Genomic DNA, 20,486 nt, shown 5'->3' with positions numbered 1-20,486 from the left:
ATCCAGAGGATTATCAGAAACTACTTTGAAAAACTATACTCCAACAAAATGGAAAATCTGGAGGAAATCGACAACTTCCTAGATAAATACAACCTTCCTAAACTGAGTCAAGAAGATATAGAACACTTAAACCAACCAATAACAATCAAAGAGATTGAAATAGCAATAAAGAGCCTACCATCAAAGAAAAGCCCAGGACCAGATGGTTTCCCAAGTGAATTCTATAAAACCTTTATAGGAGAACTAATCCCAATACTACTCAAACTATTTCGGGAAAAAGAAAAAACCAGGACTCTCCCAAATACATTCTATGAAGCCAACATCACACTAATACCCAAACCGAATAAAGACAGTTCAAGGAAGGAAAACTACAGGCCTATATCTCTGATGAACTTGGATGCAAAACTATTAAACAAAATACTAGCAACACGCATTCAAAACCACATCAAGAAAATCATTCACCATGACCAGGTAGGGTTCATCCCAGGGATGCAAGGCTGGTTCAATATACAAAAATCAATCCATGTAATTCATCATATAAACAGAATCAAAGACAAAAACCACATGATCATCTCAATAGATGCTGAAAAAGCATTTGATAAAATTCAACATCCATTTATGATAAAAACACTGCAGAGAATTGGAATAGAAGGAACATATCTCAACATTATTAAGGCAATCTACAATAAGCCCACTGCCAACATCATATTAAATGGGGAAAAACTTCAAGAATTCCCCCTAAAAACTGGAACGAGACAAGGATGTCCACTATCACCACTTCTCTTCAATATAGTACTAGAGACTCTAGCCAGAACAATAAGGCAAGAAAAGGAAATCAAAGGAGTACAAATAGGAAAAGAAGAACTTAAGCTATCACTATTTGCAGATGACATGGTACTATATTTAGAAAACCCAACAAACTCAACCAAAAGGCTTATAGAACTGATCAACAAATTCAGCAAAGTATCTGGATACAAAATCAATCTTAAAAAATCAGAAGCTTTCCTGTACACCAACCATAAATCCACTGAAAAAGAAATTCAGAAAACACTTCCACTCAGGATCTCCCACAAAAAAATAAAATACCTAGGAATAAACTTGACCAAGGAGGTAAAAGATCTCTACAAAGAAAATTATAAAACACTGAAAAAAGAAATAGAAGAAGATCTTAGAAGATGGAAAGACCTTCCATGTTCATGGATTGGCAGAATAAATATCATTAAAATGGCCATCCTCCCAAAAGTGATCTACAGATTTAATGCAATGCCCATTAAACTACCAAGATCATTCCTCACAGACATAGAAAAATCAGTCCTTAAATTTATCTGGAATAACAAAAAGCCCAGAATAGCCAAGGTAGTTCTCAGCAACAAAAACCACGCAGGAGGAATCACAATACCTGACTTTAAACTATACTACAAAGCCATTGTAATAAAAACAGCATGGTACTGGCAAAAGAACAGATATATAGACCAGTGGAGCAGAATAGAAGACCCAGAAACAAGTCCACACACTTTCAGCCAATTGATTTTTGACAAAGAGGCCAAAAACATACACTGGAAAAAAGATAGCCTCTTCAACAAATGGTGTTGGCAAAACTGGTTAACCATATGCAGAAAATTGGATGTTAATCCCACTTTTTCACCCTGTACAAAAGTCAACTCACGATGGATCAAAGACTTGGAAATTAAACCAGAGACTTTGAAGCTCCTTGAAGAGGGCATAGGTCCAACACTACAACACATAGGCACAGACAAACATTTCCTCAACAAGACCCCAAAGGCACAGCAAATTAAAAGGAGAATCAATACATGGGATTGCATGAAACTGAAGAGCTTCTGTTCAGCAAAGGAAACTATCAAGAATCTCAATCGAGAGCCAACAGAATGGGAGAAGATTTTTGCCACCTACACCACTGATAGAGGACTAATATCTAGAATATACAGAGAACTCAAGAAACTCAACACTAAGAAAACAAAACATCCAATAACAAAATGGGCAAATGAACTAAATAGACACTTCACAAAAGAAGAAATTCAAATGGCCAATAAATGCATGAAAAAATGCTCAACATCACTGGCAATCAGAGAGATGCAAATCAAAACTACCCTGAGATTTCACCTAACTCCAACTAGAATGGCAATCATTCAAAACACAAACAACAACAGATGCTGGCGAGGATGTGGAGAAGTGGGAACTCTAAGACATTGTTGGTGGGATTGCAAATTAGTGCAACCACTTTGGAAAACAGTATGGAGAATCCTCAGAAGAATGGGAACAAATCTACCATTTGATCCAGCAATACCACTGTTGGGTATCTACCCAAAAGAAAAGAAACCAAACTACCAAACTAATCCATGTGTATCTATGTTCATAGCTGCACAATTCACCATAGCCAAACTATGGAACCAGCCAAGATGTCCATCAACAGACGAATGGATTACAAAACTGTGGGATATGTACACAACGGAATTTTACTCAGCCATCAAAAAAAACTCAATTACATCATTTTCAGGGAAATGGATGGAACTGGAGGACATTATTTTAAGTGAGATTAGTCAGGCACAAAAAATAAGAAATCAGATGCTTTCCCTAATATGTGAGAGTTAGGGAGAAATGGGTCATAGGAGGAACTCTTGGAAGAGGATCAGTAACTTTTAACTCTTTTTACATTGTCTTTGGATATACAATATTTTTTTTTATTTTTTAGGGAGTTTATTTACCCTTTTGTTGCCTATGCCATTGAAATCATATCCAAGAAATCACTTCCAATTTCAATGTTGTGAGGTTTTATGACCCAGATTTTCTTCTAAAAGCTTATAGTATTAAGATTTATATTTAGGTCTTTTATCTATTTTGAGTTAATATTTGTATATGTGTTAAGTAAGGGTCCAATTTTATTCTTTTCCATGTAATTATTATTTTTCAACAATATTTAGTTAAAAGACTAGTATTTCCTCCACCAAAAATTCATGGAAACCTTGTCAAAAATAACTTGACAATGTATGGAAGAATTTATCTCTAGGCTTTTATTTAGCTCCAATGGTTTATATATCTGCCTTTAGAACAGTACTACACTGTTTCAATTATTGTAGCTTTATATGGTTTGAAATGAGAAAATATACATCTTCTAGCTTTGTTCTTCTTTGAGATTGTTTTGGGTATCTAGAGTCCATATTCCATATCAGGATAGATTTTTTCTGAAAAATAAATAAATAAATGTATGATAGTTTTACCTAAAAAAAAAAAAGAAAAAAATATTCTCTGGTAAGAAAGAAAGCAAAAAGAAATATTGAAATGTTATCTTTAAGGCATCAAGAGTTTGGTACCAGACAAATGAAACTGTTATGTGAGATTATCAATGTTAATATTGTATAAATTGCTATAATACTAGATGTCAACCACTAAGCCAAGTATGGGAAGGAGGGATGGGGAGGGAATGGGGTGGGGATCGGGTAGGGGCTAACTGGGCGATATGTGCATGTATGTCTACAAAAGTATTTTCTTTATACCACTATAATGTATGAATACATTGCACCAATAAAAAATAAATTAAAAAAAAATTAAAAAAATCAGAAGCTTTTTTGTACACCAACCATAAATCCATTGAAAAAGAAATTCAGAAAACACTTCCACTCAGGATTTACCACAAAACAATAAAACACTTAGGAATAAACTTAACCAAGGAGGTAAAAGACCTCTACAAAGAAAATTATAAAACATTGAAAAAAGAAATCGAAGAAGATCTTAGAAGATGGAAAGATCTTCCATGTTCATGGATAGGCAGAAAAATATCATCAAAATGGCCAAACTTCCAGAATATGGTTAATAGATGCTTATACCCACACTGCTGGCCAAGCCTGACCTGTTCACACAACATAGGCACACAAACACTCCCTGGCTCTCTCCTTCCAACCTTCCCTTCTCCACATGAGGTCACAGCCAGGGCCCAGACTGAAACATCTGGTTGTTCCTTCGATGCTTCTAAGAAGATCAGTAGAGATTAGTCTGGGAAGGTCTGTGACACAAGGAACTACCCACCATTGGTTTTCCTCAGCTCCTCCACCAAGCAGCGGGCTTCCTCTTGAACACGGTCCTCAACGCTCTTCTTCCCCATCCCCAAATTCCGCAGAGTCATGAGTGAGAAGCGCCGCATTTCCTTCCATTTGTTTCCATTGCTGAAAACAATTCCTAAAGGAAGTGAAAACAGATAGTAGGAGGGAGAGCTAAGGCAAAGGAGAAACAGCTGATAAGTAGCAGCCATACACAGGGCCCAGCTCTGCCTGAGGAGCTGTTCAGATCTGTTTTCCATTTACCTCATCCCCATGAACACCGCTGATGCATATAGAGATACACATACTCATGCATGCTTACCATGACCTTTAAACATTCTTTCAGCTATTGGGAAACTGCCTCTTCCAGAAAACTCCTCCCCACGGTCAATCAGCGCTTCCTTCATGGCTTCATATCCATGTAACACCACAGTAGGCTTCAGACCCACATACAGAGTGAACACAGGGCCATAGATTTTTGAGAGCTGGGAATAAAAAAGAAAATTTAAATATTACTAAAATAAGTCACACACACACACACACACACACACACACACACACACACACACACCAAAATAATACAACCCTAGCCATAAAAAACAAAATTGCATCATTAGCAGAAAAATGGATGGAACTGGAGAACATTATGCTAAGTGAGATTAGTCAGTCACAAAAAGTAAAAAGTTGGATACTCTTCCTAATATGCTGAAGCTAAGAAGAAAAAGGGCATAGGAGGAACTCTAGACAAAGAAGGAGAAACCACAGATAATCAAATGGGGTAACCTAACTAAGGGTGATGGGAAATTCCATAATGTACATGATGTACATTCACAAACATATCAAAGTCAATCACTAAGCTAAACATGAGGAGGGAGGGGGGGAAATGGGATAAAAATTGGGAAAGGGCTAAATGATTGATGTGTGCACTTATGCCTATACCATCTTGTACCTCATTAAGATGTATGACTACACCAGGTGTGATGGCATATGCTTGTAATCCCCGCGCTTGGGAGGCAGAGGCAGGAGGATTGCGCAGGTTCGAAGCCAGCATCGCTGGCTTAAGAGACCCTGTTTCCAAAATTATATATATAATAGGTCTTGGAGTATAGCCTGGAGGTAGTAGGGTTTCCAGGAACCAGTACCACACACACAAAAAAAGATGTATGATTATAATGCACCAATGAAACTTAAAAAAAAAAAACAGAAAAATTGAAAAAATAAGAGGCATAGTTCCCTGATTAATACTGGTAATCTACATTTTAAAATGCAACCTCAGATGATTCTAACCTTCATCCTTCATCCTAGTTTGCCAACACAGATATTACTAACACAGATGAAGAGAACACTATAGAAAACAGCAGCAGGACACACAGCATCTTCAGAAAGAACAATTGCTCTCCCTATAGCATTCATAGAGTACACACTGTAGCATTGTGCAGAACCCAGAAGGGTTCTCTTACCATACAGCACATGCTGAATGATGCCGTGTGAGCCAGCTAAGCACTGCCTTGTGTCTCTCCAAAAGAATTAAAGTCAGCATACTATAGTTATACGTGCACACCCATGTTTATACAGCAGCACAATTGACAATTTCAAAAGTTTTAAATAACTTTATTAGGAGGATCGGATACTTTACCTGGTGGATAAAATCATTTTAAAAACTTCTTTTAGTTCTTGAAAGCCAATTATACAAAATGATGAGTTTCATTGTTACATGTGTATGATACACTTTGATAATTTCCATGCCCTCCCGTATTATCATTTGCTTTCCCCTGTCCCCCTCAAGCTGATCCCTTCCCTTATATCTAGTACTCTCTCTTCTACACTCATGTCCTCTGGTTGTTTGCTTGCTTTTTTGTTTGTTTGTTTCCATATGAGGGAATACATATGACACTTGCCTTCCTGAATCTGGCTTGTTTTGCTTAACAGAATCATCTCCAGTTTCATCCAATTTGCTGCAAATGGCATAATTTCATTATTCTTTATGGCTAAATAATACTTTATGTATATATACCATATTTTTTAACATTTTTTCATTTTTTTATTTTTTTTAAATTTTTTTATTGGTGCATTGTAGTCATACATCTTAATGGGGTCCAAGATGGTAGAGGCATACATACATGCATACATCACTTATTTAGCCCTTCCCCAATTCCCTTCCCATTCCCTCCCCTTTCCCTCCTTCTCATGTTTGGCTTAGTGATTGACTTTGATATTTTTGTGAATGTACATCATGTTCATTAGGGACTTTTCCTCTGCCCCCTTCTCATCCTCCTCAGTTAGGTCACCTTATTTGTTCATCTATACCCTCTACTTCATCTATAGTGCCTCCTATGTTTCATTTTCTCCCTAGCTCCCACATATTAGGGAGTATATACCACATTTTCTTTGTCCATTCATCCATTGACTGGCACCTGTGCTGATATCATACGTTTGCTATAATGAATTGTGCTGTGATAAACATGAGAATGCAGGTGTTTCTGTATATGCTTACTTTAATTTAATTTAGGGTATATGCCAAGTAATGATATAACTGGATCATATGGTAGTTCCATTTTTGTTTGTTTTTGAGAAACCTCTGTACTGATTTGAACAATGGCTATGTCAATATACATTTCCACCAAGAGTGTTCAAAGGTTTCATTTTCTTGTCATTCATTCCGGCCTTCATTGTTTCTGCATTCTTGATGAGAACCATTCTGACTGGGATTAGATGATTAGATGTTGTTAGAAGAATTTCAATATACCGCTGATTTGCAATGATGGCTAAAGATGTTAGAAATTTTTCAAGTAATTGTTGGCCTTTGTACTTCTTTGTACAAGTGTATATTTGCTCAGCGGTGGATTCTGCATTCCTAGAGAATACTGGGATACTTGTTTCCAGCTGTCCTTTCCTGTTAGGTAATAATGCAGTCCATTTCTCCCACTATTCTAAAATCGAATATTTCTCAGCTACACTGACTCTCTGAAGGTAAACTCTAGTGCTTTTCTTGGTCCCCTTGTCTCATCACAAAGCTGCACAGCTGCTGATCTGATTGTATCATGGGAGTACCCAGTGAAATCTGAGTACTTCTAGTCTGTCAGCTTTTCTCTTTTGATTTTCCTGTTACTGTTTGTTATTAGAAATGCCATTAAATGTTGTATGTTATTTGTTTTTCCTGCATATATGAATTCATTTCTTGATCTTATTTTTTTTGTTTGAGTATATGGACTTTTTTCCATATATAAAATCATGTCCTCTGCGAACAGAAACCATTCTAAACCCTTCCTTCCTTCCTTCCTTCCTTCCTTCCTTCCTTCCTTCCTTCCTTCCTTCCTTTCCTTCCCTTCTTTCTTTCTTTCTTTCTTTCTTTCTTTCTTTCTTTCTTTCTTTCTTTCTTTCTTTTTTGTGGTACTGGAAACCCTTCTACCTCTGGGTTACACTCCCAGACTCATTTTTATACTTTTTTATTTGGAAACAGGGTCTCTTAAGCCAGCACGGCTGGCTTCAAACCTGCGCAATCCTCCTGTTTCCGTCTCCCAAGCGCGGGGATTACAAGCGTGCACCACCACGCCCGGCTAAACTCTTCTTTTCTAATGTGGGTAAGTTTTATTTCTTTTTCCTGTTTAAGTATCCTGGCTTTGATTTCAATATTATGCTGAAAAAAAATGGCAAGACTAGGCATTCTTGTCTTCTCCCAAATATTAGAGAAAAAAAAAGCTTGTAACTTTTTGCCATTCTGCAGCTGTGAGTGAGCTACTGGTTTGCCATAAATTACTATTATTGGGCTAAGGTGCATTCCTTCTGTATCCAATGTCATTGATAGGTTTTATCATAACATAATATTGAGCTTTGTCAACTCCTTTTCTGCACCCATTGAATTGCTCATGTGGGTTCTTGTCCTTAATTCTGCTAATATATCGAATTCATCTCTTTATGTGTTGAATCATTCTCACATCTCTAGGATGACCTTACTTGATGATGGTGGAAGATACTGCCAATGTGCTGGAGGGCAAGAAGATGTAGATAAAAGTTTAAGCAGTTATTCTTATTGTTTGTTTGTTTACTTATTTATTTACTGTGGTATTCTGGATTAAACCCAGTGGTATTCTGCTTCTAAGCTATAACACAAGTCCTATTTTTATTTTTTAATTTTTAAATAGGGCCTCACTAAGTTGCAGAAGGCTACAGACATGTATTCCTCCTATTTCAGTCTCCCAAATATTGCGATTACAAGTGTATGCTACAATGCCTGGCTTAGGCAGTTATTTTAGAGATAGCATTTTAAGCAATTGTTTATGAGATTTTCATCCATAGTATTTCTTTAACTTCTAAAATTGATTCAGTCTCCTAGAGATATTTTAATTCATGGATAGCTCTCTAATTGTTGTTATTGAATTAAAGGGGATGAAGATTGCCGGGCATGGTGGCGCACACTTATAATCCCTGTGCTTGGGAGGCGGAGACAGGAGGATTGTGTAGGTTCGAAGCCAGCCATGCTGGCTTAAGAGACCCTGTTTCCAAATAAAAATATAAAATAGGTCTGGAAGTGTAGCCCGGAGTTAGAAGGGCTTCCAGGAACCCCAGTACCACAAATAAATAAATAAATAAATAAATAAATAAATAGGATGAAGACTGGATATCCTATTTCACCATCTTACTGACAGTTTATCACATGGCAATTTCTTCATATGAGGCGCACTTAATTTCTTCAAAGAAGTTTAATTTTTATGGATAATGTAGAGAAAACCTATAAGTCAGGCAACAGATTGCTTCTTGAATTAATTTTTTTTTTTTTTTTTTTTTGGTGGTGGTACTGGGGTTCCTGGAAGCCCTTCTACCTCTGGGCTACACTCCCAGACCCATTTTATACTTTTCATTTAATTTGGAAATAGAGTCTCTTAAGCCAGCACAGCTGGCTTCGAACCTACACAATCCTCCTGTCTCTGCCTCCTAAGCACAGGGATTACAAGCGTGCGCCACCACGCCCAGCGTTTGAATTAAATTTCTAATCAGAAAACAATTTGCTACTTCAAAGAAAAACACAAAGCAAATGATTATATAATAATGAAGAGTGGGAGAAAATTTAGACCTTTGTCATTTTATTACATGGACTCTAACTTAGGACAATTTAAGTATTTCCCTTATTTCAGTTACACAAATTCACTCCACTTCTCAAAATTTTATGATAAAGAAGCAATAGAAAAATCAAAATCCAAAGTGAGTATTTATTGTGCAACAACCTCTTTAAATCATTTGCCTCAAGAAATATGTTTAATTTTAAAATGAAGATTAACTTACCCTTTAAAAACCACTGGAGGAGTATGAGCATACTTACCTTGTTTAAGGATTGTCTTAAGTTTTTAATATCTATCTGCAGAATATTTCCAAGTATTGGAAGAGGAAGGGGGCCTGGTGGGAGCTTTCCTTTCCCAGACCTCTGTCTCCATAGTGAAAGGAGAAACAGACAGGAGAGGCTGAGCACCAGCAACACAGCTAGATCCATTGAAGCCTTCTGTTCTCACAGAGACAACTGTGAGCTTGCAGTCAGATGTATTTGTAATGCTTCCTACTCTTTTTTGTTTGTTTGGTGGTATTGGTGTTCCTGGAAACCCTCTACCTCTGGGCTACACTCCCAGACCTATTTTTATATTTTTTAAATATTTGGAAACAGGGTCTCTTAAGCCTCTCTGGCTTTGAATCTGCATGATCCTCCTGTCTCCGGCTCCCATGCGCACAGGGATTACAAGCATGCATCACCATGCCTGGCCCCTGCTAACTCTTAATGAGTTCTTTTGATTTATAAAATAATCAGTCAACCTGCTAGATAATCTCTTATCCCTCCTCAGTGAACTTTATATCATTATAAAGATAAAAACAGAGATATTTTTATTATTGCTGTTCTTTTCAAACCCCTTCCATAATATTCTAGTTCAGCTGTTCTCAGGAAGAACAGAGGAATAGGTAATTTAAAAGAAATAAGTAATCAAAAGACAGAGCAAACAAACAACAAAAAAAACCTCTGGTGATATTGATGCGTATCAAGGATTGAGAAACAGTGAAATAAACTACTTGATCCAACTATTTCTCAATATTTTGGATTATCAGACTGATGACCAGTTGTAAACATGACTAAGAGAAATCAGCATTTTCTATAATTTTTATCCAAAAACTTTAATTTGTGATACTTTATCAAACACTAGAATAGTTTTTCTTTGAAAAACAAGTCTTTTACATATATATATATATATATATATATATATATATATATATATAGCCGGGCATGGTGGCACACGCTTGTAATCCCTGCGTTTGGGAGGTGGAGACAGGAGGATTGCGCAGGTTCGATGCCGCGCTGGCATAAGAGACCCTGTTTCCAAAAATAAAATAGGTCTGGGAGTGTAGCCCGGAGGTAGAAGGCCCCTGGGTTCCATCCCTAGTACCACCACCACAAAAAAAGTATATATATATATATATATATATATATATATATCTTATTTATTTATTTTTATTTATTTATTTATTTATTTATTTATTTATTTATTTGGTGGTACTGGGGTTCCTGGAAGCCCTTCTACCTCCGGGCTACAGTTTCAGATCTAGTTTATATTTTATTCGGAAACAAGGTCTCTTAGGCCAGCTGAGGCTGGCTTCGAACCTGCACGATCCTCTCTCAGCTTCCCAAGCGTGAGGATTACAAGTGTGTGCCACCATGCCCGGTGAGTCTTTTAAATATTTTTAAAAACTGAGTTTACATCACATATGCCTGGAAATAAAATAGCTAGTACAATTTAGTAAAAATTCTCACAGCTGTGATTCAATGAGCCTGACCTCACAACAGAGGAAGGAAGATTTATTTGCTCAGTTTCTTGGAGATTTGGTGATTCAGTCTTTGTTAGGCCAGGTTTGCAGAGCTCAGGACTAGGTGATGGGAAGAAGAGAGAGGGAGAGAGCAAGCCTTTGCTCTCACATCATGACAGCTGGAGGAAGAGAGTGAGCACGCAAGGGGATTCAAAAACAAAACAATCCCTAAGACCCCACCTCCATGTCCTTCCTAAGTACTGCTTCTGGTTCTCCAAGAATTGTGGTAGGTGGTCTAATTCTCTATTTGTATGAAAAGAATAAAAAGTCATATAGGAGCCTAATAGCATGAACAGGCAGAGTAGACTTTCATCTCATGAAGAATATAGTAAATAATCTAAAGACAGCCCTAATTTTATTTTATTCAGAATAAAGGAATGTGGTTCTATCATTGTTCCAAGACTGACTTCTGAGCCGGCCGTGGTGGCGCACGCTTGTAATCGCCCCTCTTGGGAGGCAAAGACAGGAGGATCACGCAGGTTCGAAGCCAGCCGTGCTGGCTTAGGAGACCCTGTTTTCAAATAAAAATATAAAAAATAGGTCTGGGAGTGTAGCCTGGAAGTAGAAGGGCTTCCAGGAACCCCAGTACTGCCAAAAAAAAAAAAAAAAAAAAAAAGACTGACTTGTTTGGTTTAGAGTTTAGAGCTCTGTGAGTCAGGCAGCACATCGTTGCTTCTCTTTTTTCTAGATTAAGAGGCCTGGGATGATAAAATTTCTAAAGGTTAAATAACCAAGCTTTTCTGACCCCAGTTATTATCAGTGGATGCTGCAATTATTAAGTCAATGTCTCTTTTAAAAACAATCACTAATTAACATAATCATTGAATATTAAAAATAGTACAGCCTATGTTAACATTGTACTTACTTGAACTGGATGATTAACTTGGAGAGAAGCCTGTGAGACTTAGTTCATATGAGTCCAGACTCAGATATGTTAATTGCAGTCCGTATGTCCATGGGTAGGGCATTACATCTCTAAGGCCAGTTTCCTTATCTAGAAAATGAGAACAATTCCATTTTACCCAAAGGTAATTGGGAAAATCAAAAGTAACGAGAAAATGTGGTAAAAATTGTCTGTTAATTATGAGTATTCCTTTAAATGTGAAAGTTTAATATTGTTTAACTCAATTTATTTTTGCAGTGCTGGATATGAAACCAGGGGCATCCTACCTCCGAACTACACCCCAGTCCTATTTTTTTTAATCCTTTATTTTTGAAACAGGGTCTCACTAATTTGTGGAGAGCCTCACTAAGTAGCTGAAGCTGTCTGTGAACCGCAATCCTCCTATCTCAGCCTCCAAAATGCTGGGATTACAAGCATGTACCACCATGCTTCCTTTACCTCTTTTGTTAGATTTTTCCCAAGCATTTTATTATTTTGAATAAATATGAATGATCATTAAATATATTAAAAGTGTTCAAGACCACTAGCAATCAGGAAAATGAAAAACAAAGCTATACTGAGTTTTTTTTTTTTTTTTTTTTTTTTGGTGGCACTGGGGTTCCTGGAAACCCTTCTACCTCCGGACTACACTCCCAGACCCATTTTATACATTTTTATTTGGAAACAAGGTCTCTTAAGCCAGTGCAGCTGGCTTCTAACCTGCGTGATCCTCCTGTCTCCACCTCCCAAGCATGGGGATTACAAGCGTGTGCCACCATGCCCGGCCTATACTGAGATTTTATCCAACAATATTAGAGTGTCAATCATCAAGAATAAAAACAAAATAAATGCTGGTGAGGATGTGGTGAAATAGTTATACACTGCTGGTGGGATTATAAATAAGTACAACCATGAGGGAGATTAATATGGAGGTTCCTCAAAAGACTAGAAATGGACTCATCATATGACCCAGATAAGCCAATCCTCACTATCTTTTCAAAAGTATTAAAGTTCTGGGATCGGAGCCTGCCGAGGGGTTAGGCCGGTGCTGGGGCCAGCGAGGCCGGGATTGAGCCTGCCGCGAGGCAAGGCCGGTGCTGGGGCCTCCAAGCCCGAGATCAGAGCCTGCTGAGGGGCTAGACTGGTGCCGGGGCCACTGGCCGGCACCGGAGCCTTCCACGAGGCAAGGCCGCTATTGAGGCCTCTGAGGCCGGGATTGGAGCCTGCTGAGGGGTTATGCTGGTGCTGGGGCCAGCGAGGCTGGGATCGGAGCCTGCCGAGGGGTTAGGTCGGTGCTGGGGCCAGTGAGGCTGGTATTGGAGCCTGCCGCGAGGCGAGGCCGGTGCTGGGGCCTCCGAGGCTGGGACCAGAGCCTGCTGAGGGGTTAGGCTGGTGCCAGGCCACTGGCCGGCATCAGAGCCTTCCGTGAAGCAAGGCCACTATTGAGGCCTCTGAGGCCGGGATCGGAGCCTGCCAAGGGGTTAGGCCGGTGCTGGGGCCAGCAAGGCCGGGATCAGAGCCTGCCGTGAGGCAAGGCCGGTGCTGGGGCCTCCGAGGCTGGGATCGGAGCCTGCCGAGGGATTAGGCTGGTGCTGGGGCCAGCAAGGCTGGGATCGGAGCCTGCCGTGAGGCAAGGCTGGTGTTGGGGCCTCCGAGGCCGGGATCAGAGCCTGCTGAGAGGTTAGGCCGGTGCCAGGGCATCGGAGCCTTCCATGAGGCAAGGCCGCTACTGAGGCCTCCGAGGCCTGGATCGGAGCCTGCCAAGGGGTTAGGCCGATGCCAGGGCCATCAGCTAACATTGAAGCCTGCTGTGAGGAAGGCCGGAGCTGGGGCCTCTGAGTCCGGGATCGGAGCCAGCTGAGGGGTTAGGCCGGTGTCGGGGCCAGTGAGGCCAGAACTGGGGCCTCCCATGAGGCAAGGCTGCTGCTTGAGGCAGCGATGTCTGGATCAGTCCACCGGGTAGCCAGGCCACAACTGGGGCCGTCAAGAGTGGGATCGGTATTTGCAACACGGCATGCACAGAGAAATATCGCAGAAAATTAAAACCAGATGCTTCCCCTAATCAGCAATAACTGGGAGGAAAGGGGCAACAGGAAGTGGCCAAGCTATAGAAAGGGCCCTATAGTGAAGCAATTAAGGTGACCAATCAGAGGGTATGGAATAGGGGAGGATGGAGCCTCTTTACAAAGCAGGAGGTACATAAACATATGTATCAAAGTTAATCACCAAACAAGCATGGGATTGAGGGAGGGGGAGGGAATGGGATGGGGACTGGATGAGGGCTAATTGGATGATGTGTGATTGTATATCCTCTCAAGTCTTATATTCCAATGTGATGTATCATTACAATGCACCAATAAAAATAAATTTAAAAAATATTAAAGTTATAATACTATAGTGGCATTTGCATATCCATGGTTATTGCACCACAATTCACAATAGCAAAATTATGGGCCAAATCTAGGCGTCTGTTAATAATAACTGGATAAAGACAATGTAATATACACACAGTGGAATTTTACTCAGCCATAAAGGAAAAAAATGATGTTATTTGAAAGTAATGGTAAAAACTAGAGAATATTACACTAAATGGATCAACCCATTTCAGAAAGTCATGAGTCATATGTTTTATCTCATATCTGGAAGCTAGAGGATAAAAAACAAAAGGTACCTTATAAAAGAGAGACTAGTAGAATAGGAAAAGGGAACTGAGGGAGGAAGAGGAGTGGAGAAGATGTTGGAGCCAGTCGTGGTGGTGCACTCTTGTAATCACAGCATTCGGGAGGCTGAGAACGAAGGATCATGGTTCGCGTATAGCCTCAGCTACTTAGTGAAGCCCTCTGCAACTCAGTGAGACCCTGTTTCAAAATCAAGAATAAAAAATAGGACAGGGGGTGTGGCTGAGAGGTCAAATGCCCCTGGGTTCCATCCGCAGACCCACAAAAAAAAAAAAAAGAATATATGTTGGTGGTCTGAAGGTGAACAAGGTCCCTGAGGAAGAGTCAGCAGGCAACATGTCTTTAAGATGAGCGGAGGGCTACAGCTTGCTCAGGCATGTAGAAAACCTCCAAGTTTTATCATAGCTTTTATTCTTTCACAGAACAATTAACAAGGCATAAGCAGTGAAACATAAGCCAAGAAACAATCAGTGCAAGCTGGAGATATCTTTAAACTTTCTGGCTACATTTCTAAGTAACTAAACAGAGCATGAGAACTTTACCTTTCACATGCCCCTCAAGCAGATATTTGCTCCTATCTCCTTGAGGAGATTCTGCCTGTCCTAAGTACCATTCGCAGCTCTTTCTGTCCTGACTTGATCCGTGTGCCGATCACACCAGGCCTCTCGGCAGAACATCCTCATCCTTCAGGGGTCACGCTGGGACGCAGCTTCCATCTACAAATATAAGAAATAATTACTGGCAAGGATGTGAAGGAAAAGAAGTTTTCACCTACTGTCGGTGAGAGGGTCACTTAGTACAGTCACTAGGGAAACAATAGGGAGATTCCTCAAAAACTCAAAATAGAAGTACCATAGGATCCAGTTCTACCACTACTGAGTATCCAGCTGTACCAGTACTGAAGAAAATGAGGCAGACATACAAAAGAGATACCTGAACACCCAAGTTTATTGTTCCAGTATTCACAATAGCCAAGGTTTGGAATTAGGCCTAGGTGCCTGTCAATAGATGAATGGAAAATAAGACATGGTATGTTCTGTCTCAATCAGCATTCTCACTGATATGATTTAAATGACTGATAACACAACTTAGAGGAGGAAAGTTTTTTTTTTTTTTCTCACAGTTTTTGGAGATTTCAGGTTCAGCTCATGTGATACCAGGCTCTGAATCTCAGGACGCAATGGCAAGAAGCAGAGAAGCACTCAAACCTGTGATCTCACATCTTGGAGGATAGAGGTAACAGACGGAGCAAAGAGCAGAGATAACCTGATATAATTCTCAAGACCACACCCTCAGATATGCCTTCTTAGCAACCAAGCCCTGCCTGCCACATTAATATCTTGTTCCTGTGGCAGCTATGAGGACATTCTAAATACAAGCCATCGTACTCTGCTTCTGAACCCATTGCCTTCATGGTCACCTCATAATACAAAATTCATTGAGTACATCTCCAAGAGCTTGCAAAGTCTTAACAGTTCCAACATCACTCAAAAGTTCAAAAGTTTCCTCTAAGATTCAAAGTGAACTCTTGGTTGTGAACCCCGGTAGAGATAATAAAAAGTAAATTACATGCATTCAATGTATAATGGCAAAGAGTTAACATTTGTATCCCAAAGGGGAGAGATAGGGCCATAGAAAGAATAAATGGGACAAAAATAGTATCAAAATCCTGCTAGGCAAGATTCTTACCACTCCTGTCATCTAAGACACATGGCAGTGAGATGTAACCTCCAAGGAGCCTTGGCAGCTTCACCCTGTGGCCTGGTGGATTGCAACAGGTAACACACTGATTCTTCTACCCTCACTCCATGGCTCCCAACTTACACCCTTTCCTTGCAATAATTCTATGTTTCTGGCATTTTTAAATCACAGGGGTTTTTATTTCAAACTTGGCTTTACCTACATAGCTCTACAAATTGCCCCTTTGGGGCTACTTGCAGGGATTGTGACACTGACATACATTGCCTGGCTTTCCAGGACTGCCTTTGAAATCTGGGGGAAAATTCTTTGATCCCCTTTTTCAGCAAAACCAGCATTATATGACTGCCAAAATTTATCTCCAGCAGAAAAGTAGTCATACCTTTTTAAATCACGTCTACTGAGCATATTTCAATCCTGGCCACTGGGCCTATTTCATTTGTAGCCTCCACATAAAAGGGCCCATAAGTATGAGCCCTTGCTTCCCAGACTACATTTCTTTCTTTGATTCCAATAGAAGCATTCAACCTCCCTTCAGCCATCTGTCTTTTGTAGTACCATTTTTCTTAGATCCAGCTTTACACATGCCTTTCTGACCAAACTGCAAATCTAAAAAGTCTCTGCTTTGTTTTCTGCCCCCAAAATTCAGTGTGCAATTTGCTAAACATAGACATCAATATCCATAATGCAGTTGGGATAATTTGCTGTTAAAATTTTCTAGACCCTTTTAATCAATTCATCATGTTTAAATTTGGCCTCACACAAAGTTTAAGGACCCTGGAAAAATGCTGATAAGTTCTTTGCCAGTATGTAACAAATGTGGCCTCTATCCATTTTTCCTATAGAGTCTTTTTTGCTTTCCAAAGTCTCCTGAGCATAGACTAAACCATCCACTTTACTAGTCACATTCTGGTCCTTACAAATTCTCTCACAAATTATTTTCAAAGACTCAAAAACCACATAATCAGATTTAGACATAGCATTGATCTCACGTCTCAATACAAATTTCTGTCTTAGACAGCATTCTTACTGCTACAATCCAAAATACTCAGCCGGGCATGGTGGCACACGCTTGTAATCCCCGCGCTTGGGAGGCGGAGACAGGAGGATCACGCAGGTTTGAAGCCAGCCATGCTGGCTTAAGAGACCCTGTTTCCAAATTTAAAAAAAAGTATAAAATTGGTCTGAGAGTGTAGCCCAGAGGTAGAAGGGCTTCCAGGAACCCCAGTACCACCAAATTTTTTTTAAAAATAAAAAAAGTACTGATCACATCACTTAGATGAAAGAAGGAAGACATGTAAACTATGAGAAAATATGCTCAGTTCCTTGGAGATTCTGGGTTCAGTTCATGTGGTAGCAGGATCTGAATCTCAGGGCATGGCAGCGGGAAGTGGAGAGTGTGTGCACTAAGTTCCACAATCATATCATGGAGACTGGAGGCAAGAGAGAGAAAGAGCAAGAGACAGAGAGAACCTGATATAATCCACAAGGCCACAACCCCAGGGGCCACTCATTAGCAACTAAGCCCCGCTTCCAAATTTGCTCCCTCGCTTATGTGAGAGTCAGGGGGACATTCTAAACTGAAACCATTACAACAATCACAATGGGGTATTATTCAACCATAAATGTGAATGAAAGTCTTATATTTGCAAGGAAGTGTATGGAACTGACAGACATTGTGTTAGGTAAAATAAGAAAGACACAGAAAGACAAGTATCACATGTTTTCTCTCATATGTGAAAGAAAAAAAATGAAATAACCTAAAAGTAGAAAAGTGACCATTAGAGAAGGCATAGAAGAGAGGGGGAGGGAGCCCCCCCAAAAAAGGACACGAGGTGGTAACAGGGAGGGTACAATAATCAAGCATGATATATGTGTGTACAAAAGTATCACAATAAAACCCAGTAATTTATACAATTAACTTGTGTTTATTATTATTATTATTATTATTATTATTATTATTTTAATAATGTTTTGTTGGTCATGTTTACAGGAATGGATTCTGACATTTACAGAGGAATTTAACACCCTTAATTTTCCTGTTAATTCCCTCACTTTTATTGGCCTAAGGTTAAAAAGTATTCCCATTTTAAAGCTGAGGAAGCCAGTCCTTGGAGATTCAGTTCCTTAGATGGTAGAGGTTTATGCTGGAATTTATGTCCTCTGCATTTGCACCCGTTCCCAAAGTAAGACATTCAATTCAGCTGGTTTCATGAACATTATTGATTTTAGACCATGGTTTAGTACTTGATTATTGGCCTTAATCACAGGCATTCAAAAATAAAGATAATAGCCGGGCGTGGTGGCGCAGGCTTGTAATCCCCGCGCTTGGGAGGCGGAGACAGGAGGATCGTGCAGGTTTGAGACCCTGTTTCGAAAATATAAAATAGGTCTGGGAGTGTAGCCCGGAGGTAGAAGGGCTTCCAGGAACCCCAGTACCACCAAAAAATAAATAAATAAAAAATAAAGATAAAACGGGTGTGGTGGTGCACTCTTGTAATCCCAGCATTTGGGAGGTCTCAGCTATTTAGTGAGGCTCTTTGAACTCAGTGAAACCCTGTTTCAAAATAAAGAATAAAAAATAGGGCAGAGTAGTGTAGCTCGGAGGTCAAATGCCCCTGGGTTCCATCCCCAGACCTGCAAAAACAACAACAAAAAAAAATCAATTTAGTTAATAGAGCACCTGTTGATTAAAACGGAGATCAAAAAGTTTAGTTGTTTAACCTTTATAACTTGAGTAATCCTAAATCCTACAGAGCCCTTTATCTAGATCAAAATAAAGCAGTAATTTTCCATTAGACTCAGCCTGAAACTCCCCAAAAAGCACTCTACCTTATTTAGGGTAAAACAAAACCAGTAACTTCCTCTACTGAGTAGAGATAGTCTCTGCTCTGCTCCTCCTTCCTTCTGGTGAATTGAGCCTCTTACCTAGACCTTTCCTTTCATACAAACAAGACATCATGACTAGTTAAAAAAAAGGGGGGGGGATCTTAGAGGTCAACTAATCTAATCTAATCTTTGCTTTGCTTTTTTTTTTTTGTGATACTGGGGATGGAACCCAGGGGCATTCTACCTCCAAGCTACCCCCAGCCCTATTTTTTATTCTTTATTTTGAAACAGGGTCTCACTGAGTTGCAAAGGGCCTCACTAAGTAGTAGCTAAGGCTGTCCACGAACCACGATCCTCCTGTCTCAGCCTCCCAAATGCTGGGATTACAAGCATGTGCCACCACGCCCGGCTGCTTTGCTTTTAATAAATGACTAATTGATGGTACAGGGAGATAGTCATCAGTACATCAGTACAAAACCTTGTCTCAGGATCTTGGTTTCCAACTCCCAGTTCCATGACCTCTCACTTCCCATTATATAGAATTCTCACCCCAGTCCAAATGCAGGAGGATATCGGCAGTAAGTCCTGGAATTACACAGATCAATGCAAACTTCTGTTATGCTAGAGTTGAGAATTAGAGTTGTCTAATTAAAATATTTTTATTATTATTAAAATTCAATTATTATTAATTAGAGAATTTTAATTATTAAACAAAATTAAATGGAAAATCTATAGTTTCAACATGTATCTCCCTCACATCCATACAGCCTCTTTAGCATTCAATACCCCTCACCAGTGTAGCTAATACACCATACATGCACAAACATCATGTATACAGTTCACAGATTACATAGAGTACATTCTATAGGTTTTGACTAGTTTATGAGCATGTATATAGCATTTTAAAACAGTTTCCCTACCCTATAAAATAGATTTTCTCTGCTCTGCTTATTCATCCCACCCTTCCCCATCAAGCCCTTAGCAGCAAATGATCTCTTCCATGTCACCAAGAGTTGTGCATCTCCCAGATGTTATTGGAATTATCATGTTGAAATTATAGTGTGAAGGCCTTTCAGTTGTTGTTGTTGTTTACTTAGCAATATGCATAAGTTTCCCTCATGTTTTTCCATGTTCAAATTATTTATTTTGCTTTAACACTAAATAGTTTTACACTAAATAATTATTAATTTTGCACTAAATAATTTCTGGATGAACCTCAGTTTATACATTAACCTATTAAGAGACTTTTTTAGTTGCTTCCAATTTTGGTCAATGATGACTAAAGCTACTATAAAAAAATCTCTATCTGTTAGAGTTAGATGTAAAATGTCCCCTAAAGAGCTCCATTTATTAACATTCAGGGTTGATACAGTTAAGTAATGAGAGTTGTGATCTCAGCAGTGGGTAAACTTATTGCAATGGATTTATCTGGGTGGTGGCCTAGGCTGGTAAGAGTGTGGCTAGAAAAGGGAGAGACCTGGGGCTTGGGGATTATATGTGGTTTCC

General features: G+C 39.4%; 1 protein-coding gene across 1 annotated transcript in view; it reads right to left on the bottom strand.

Moving 5' to 3' along the window:
• LOC308261937 (uncharacterized protein) overlaps positions 1-20,486 on the bottom strand; it is a gene marked incomplete at both ends in the record, with an annotated part of 85,352 nt that overhangs the window by 17,541 nt on the left and 47,325 nt on the right. The window contains 3 exons of the mRNA XM_080694124.1: positions 4,042-4,191; positions 4,375-4,537; positions 9,370-9,546. Of these exons, the coding sequence (XP_080550250.1) occupies positions 4,042-4,191; positions 4,375-4,537; positions 9,370-9,546 (490 nt within the window). The remainder of the gene's footprint in view (positions 1-4,041; positions 4,192-4,374; positions 4,538-9,369; positions 9,547-20,486) is intronic.

The sequence above is a fragment of the Muscardinus avellanarius genome (genome assembly GCF_963383645.1).
Source record: "Muscardinus avellanarius genome assembly, chromosome: 4".
In the NCBI taxonomy this organism is placed as follows: Eukaryota; Metazoa; Chordata; class Mammalia; order Rodentia; family Gliridae; genus Muscardinus; species Muscardinus avellanarius.
The sequence above is the reverse complement of the archived record's forward strand: the minus strand, read 5'-3'. Positions and strand labels throughout refer to the sequence as shown.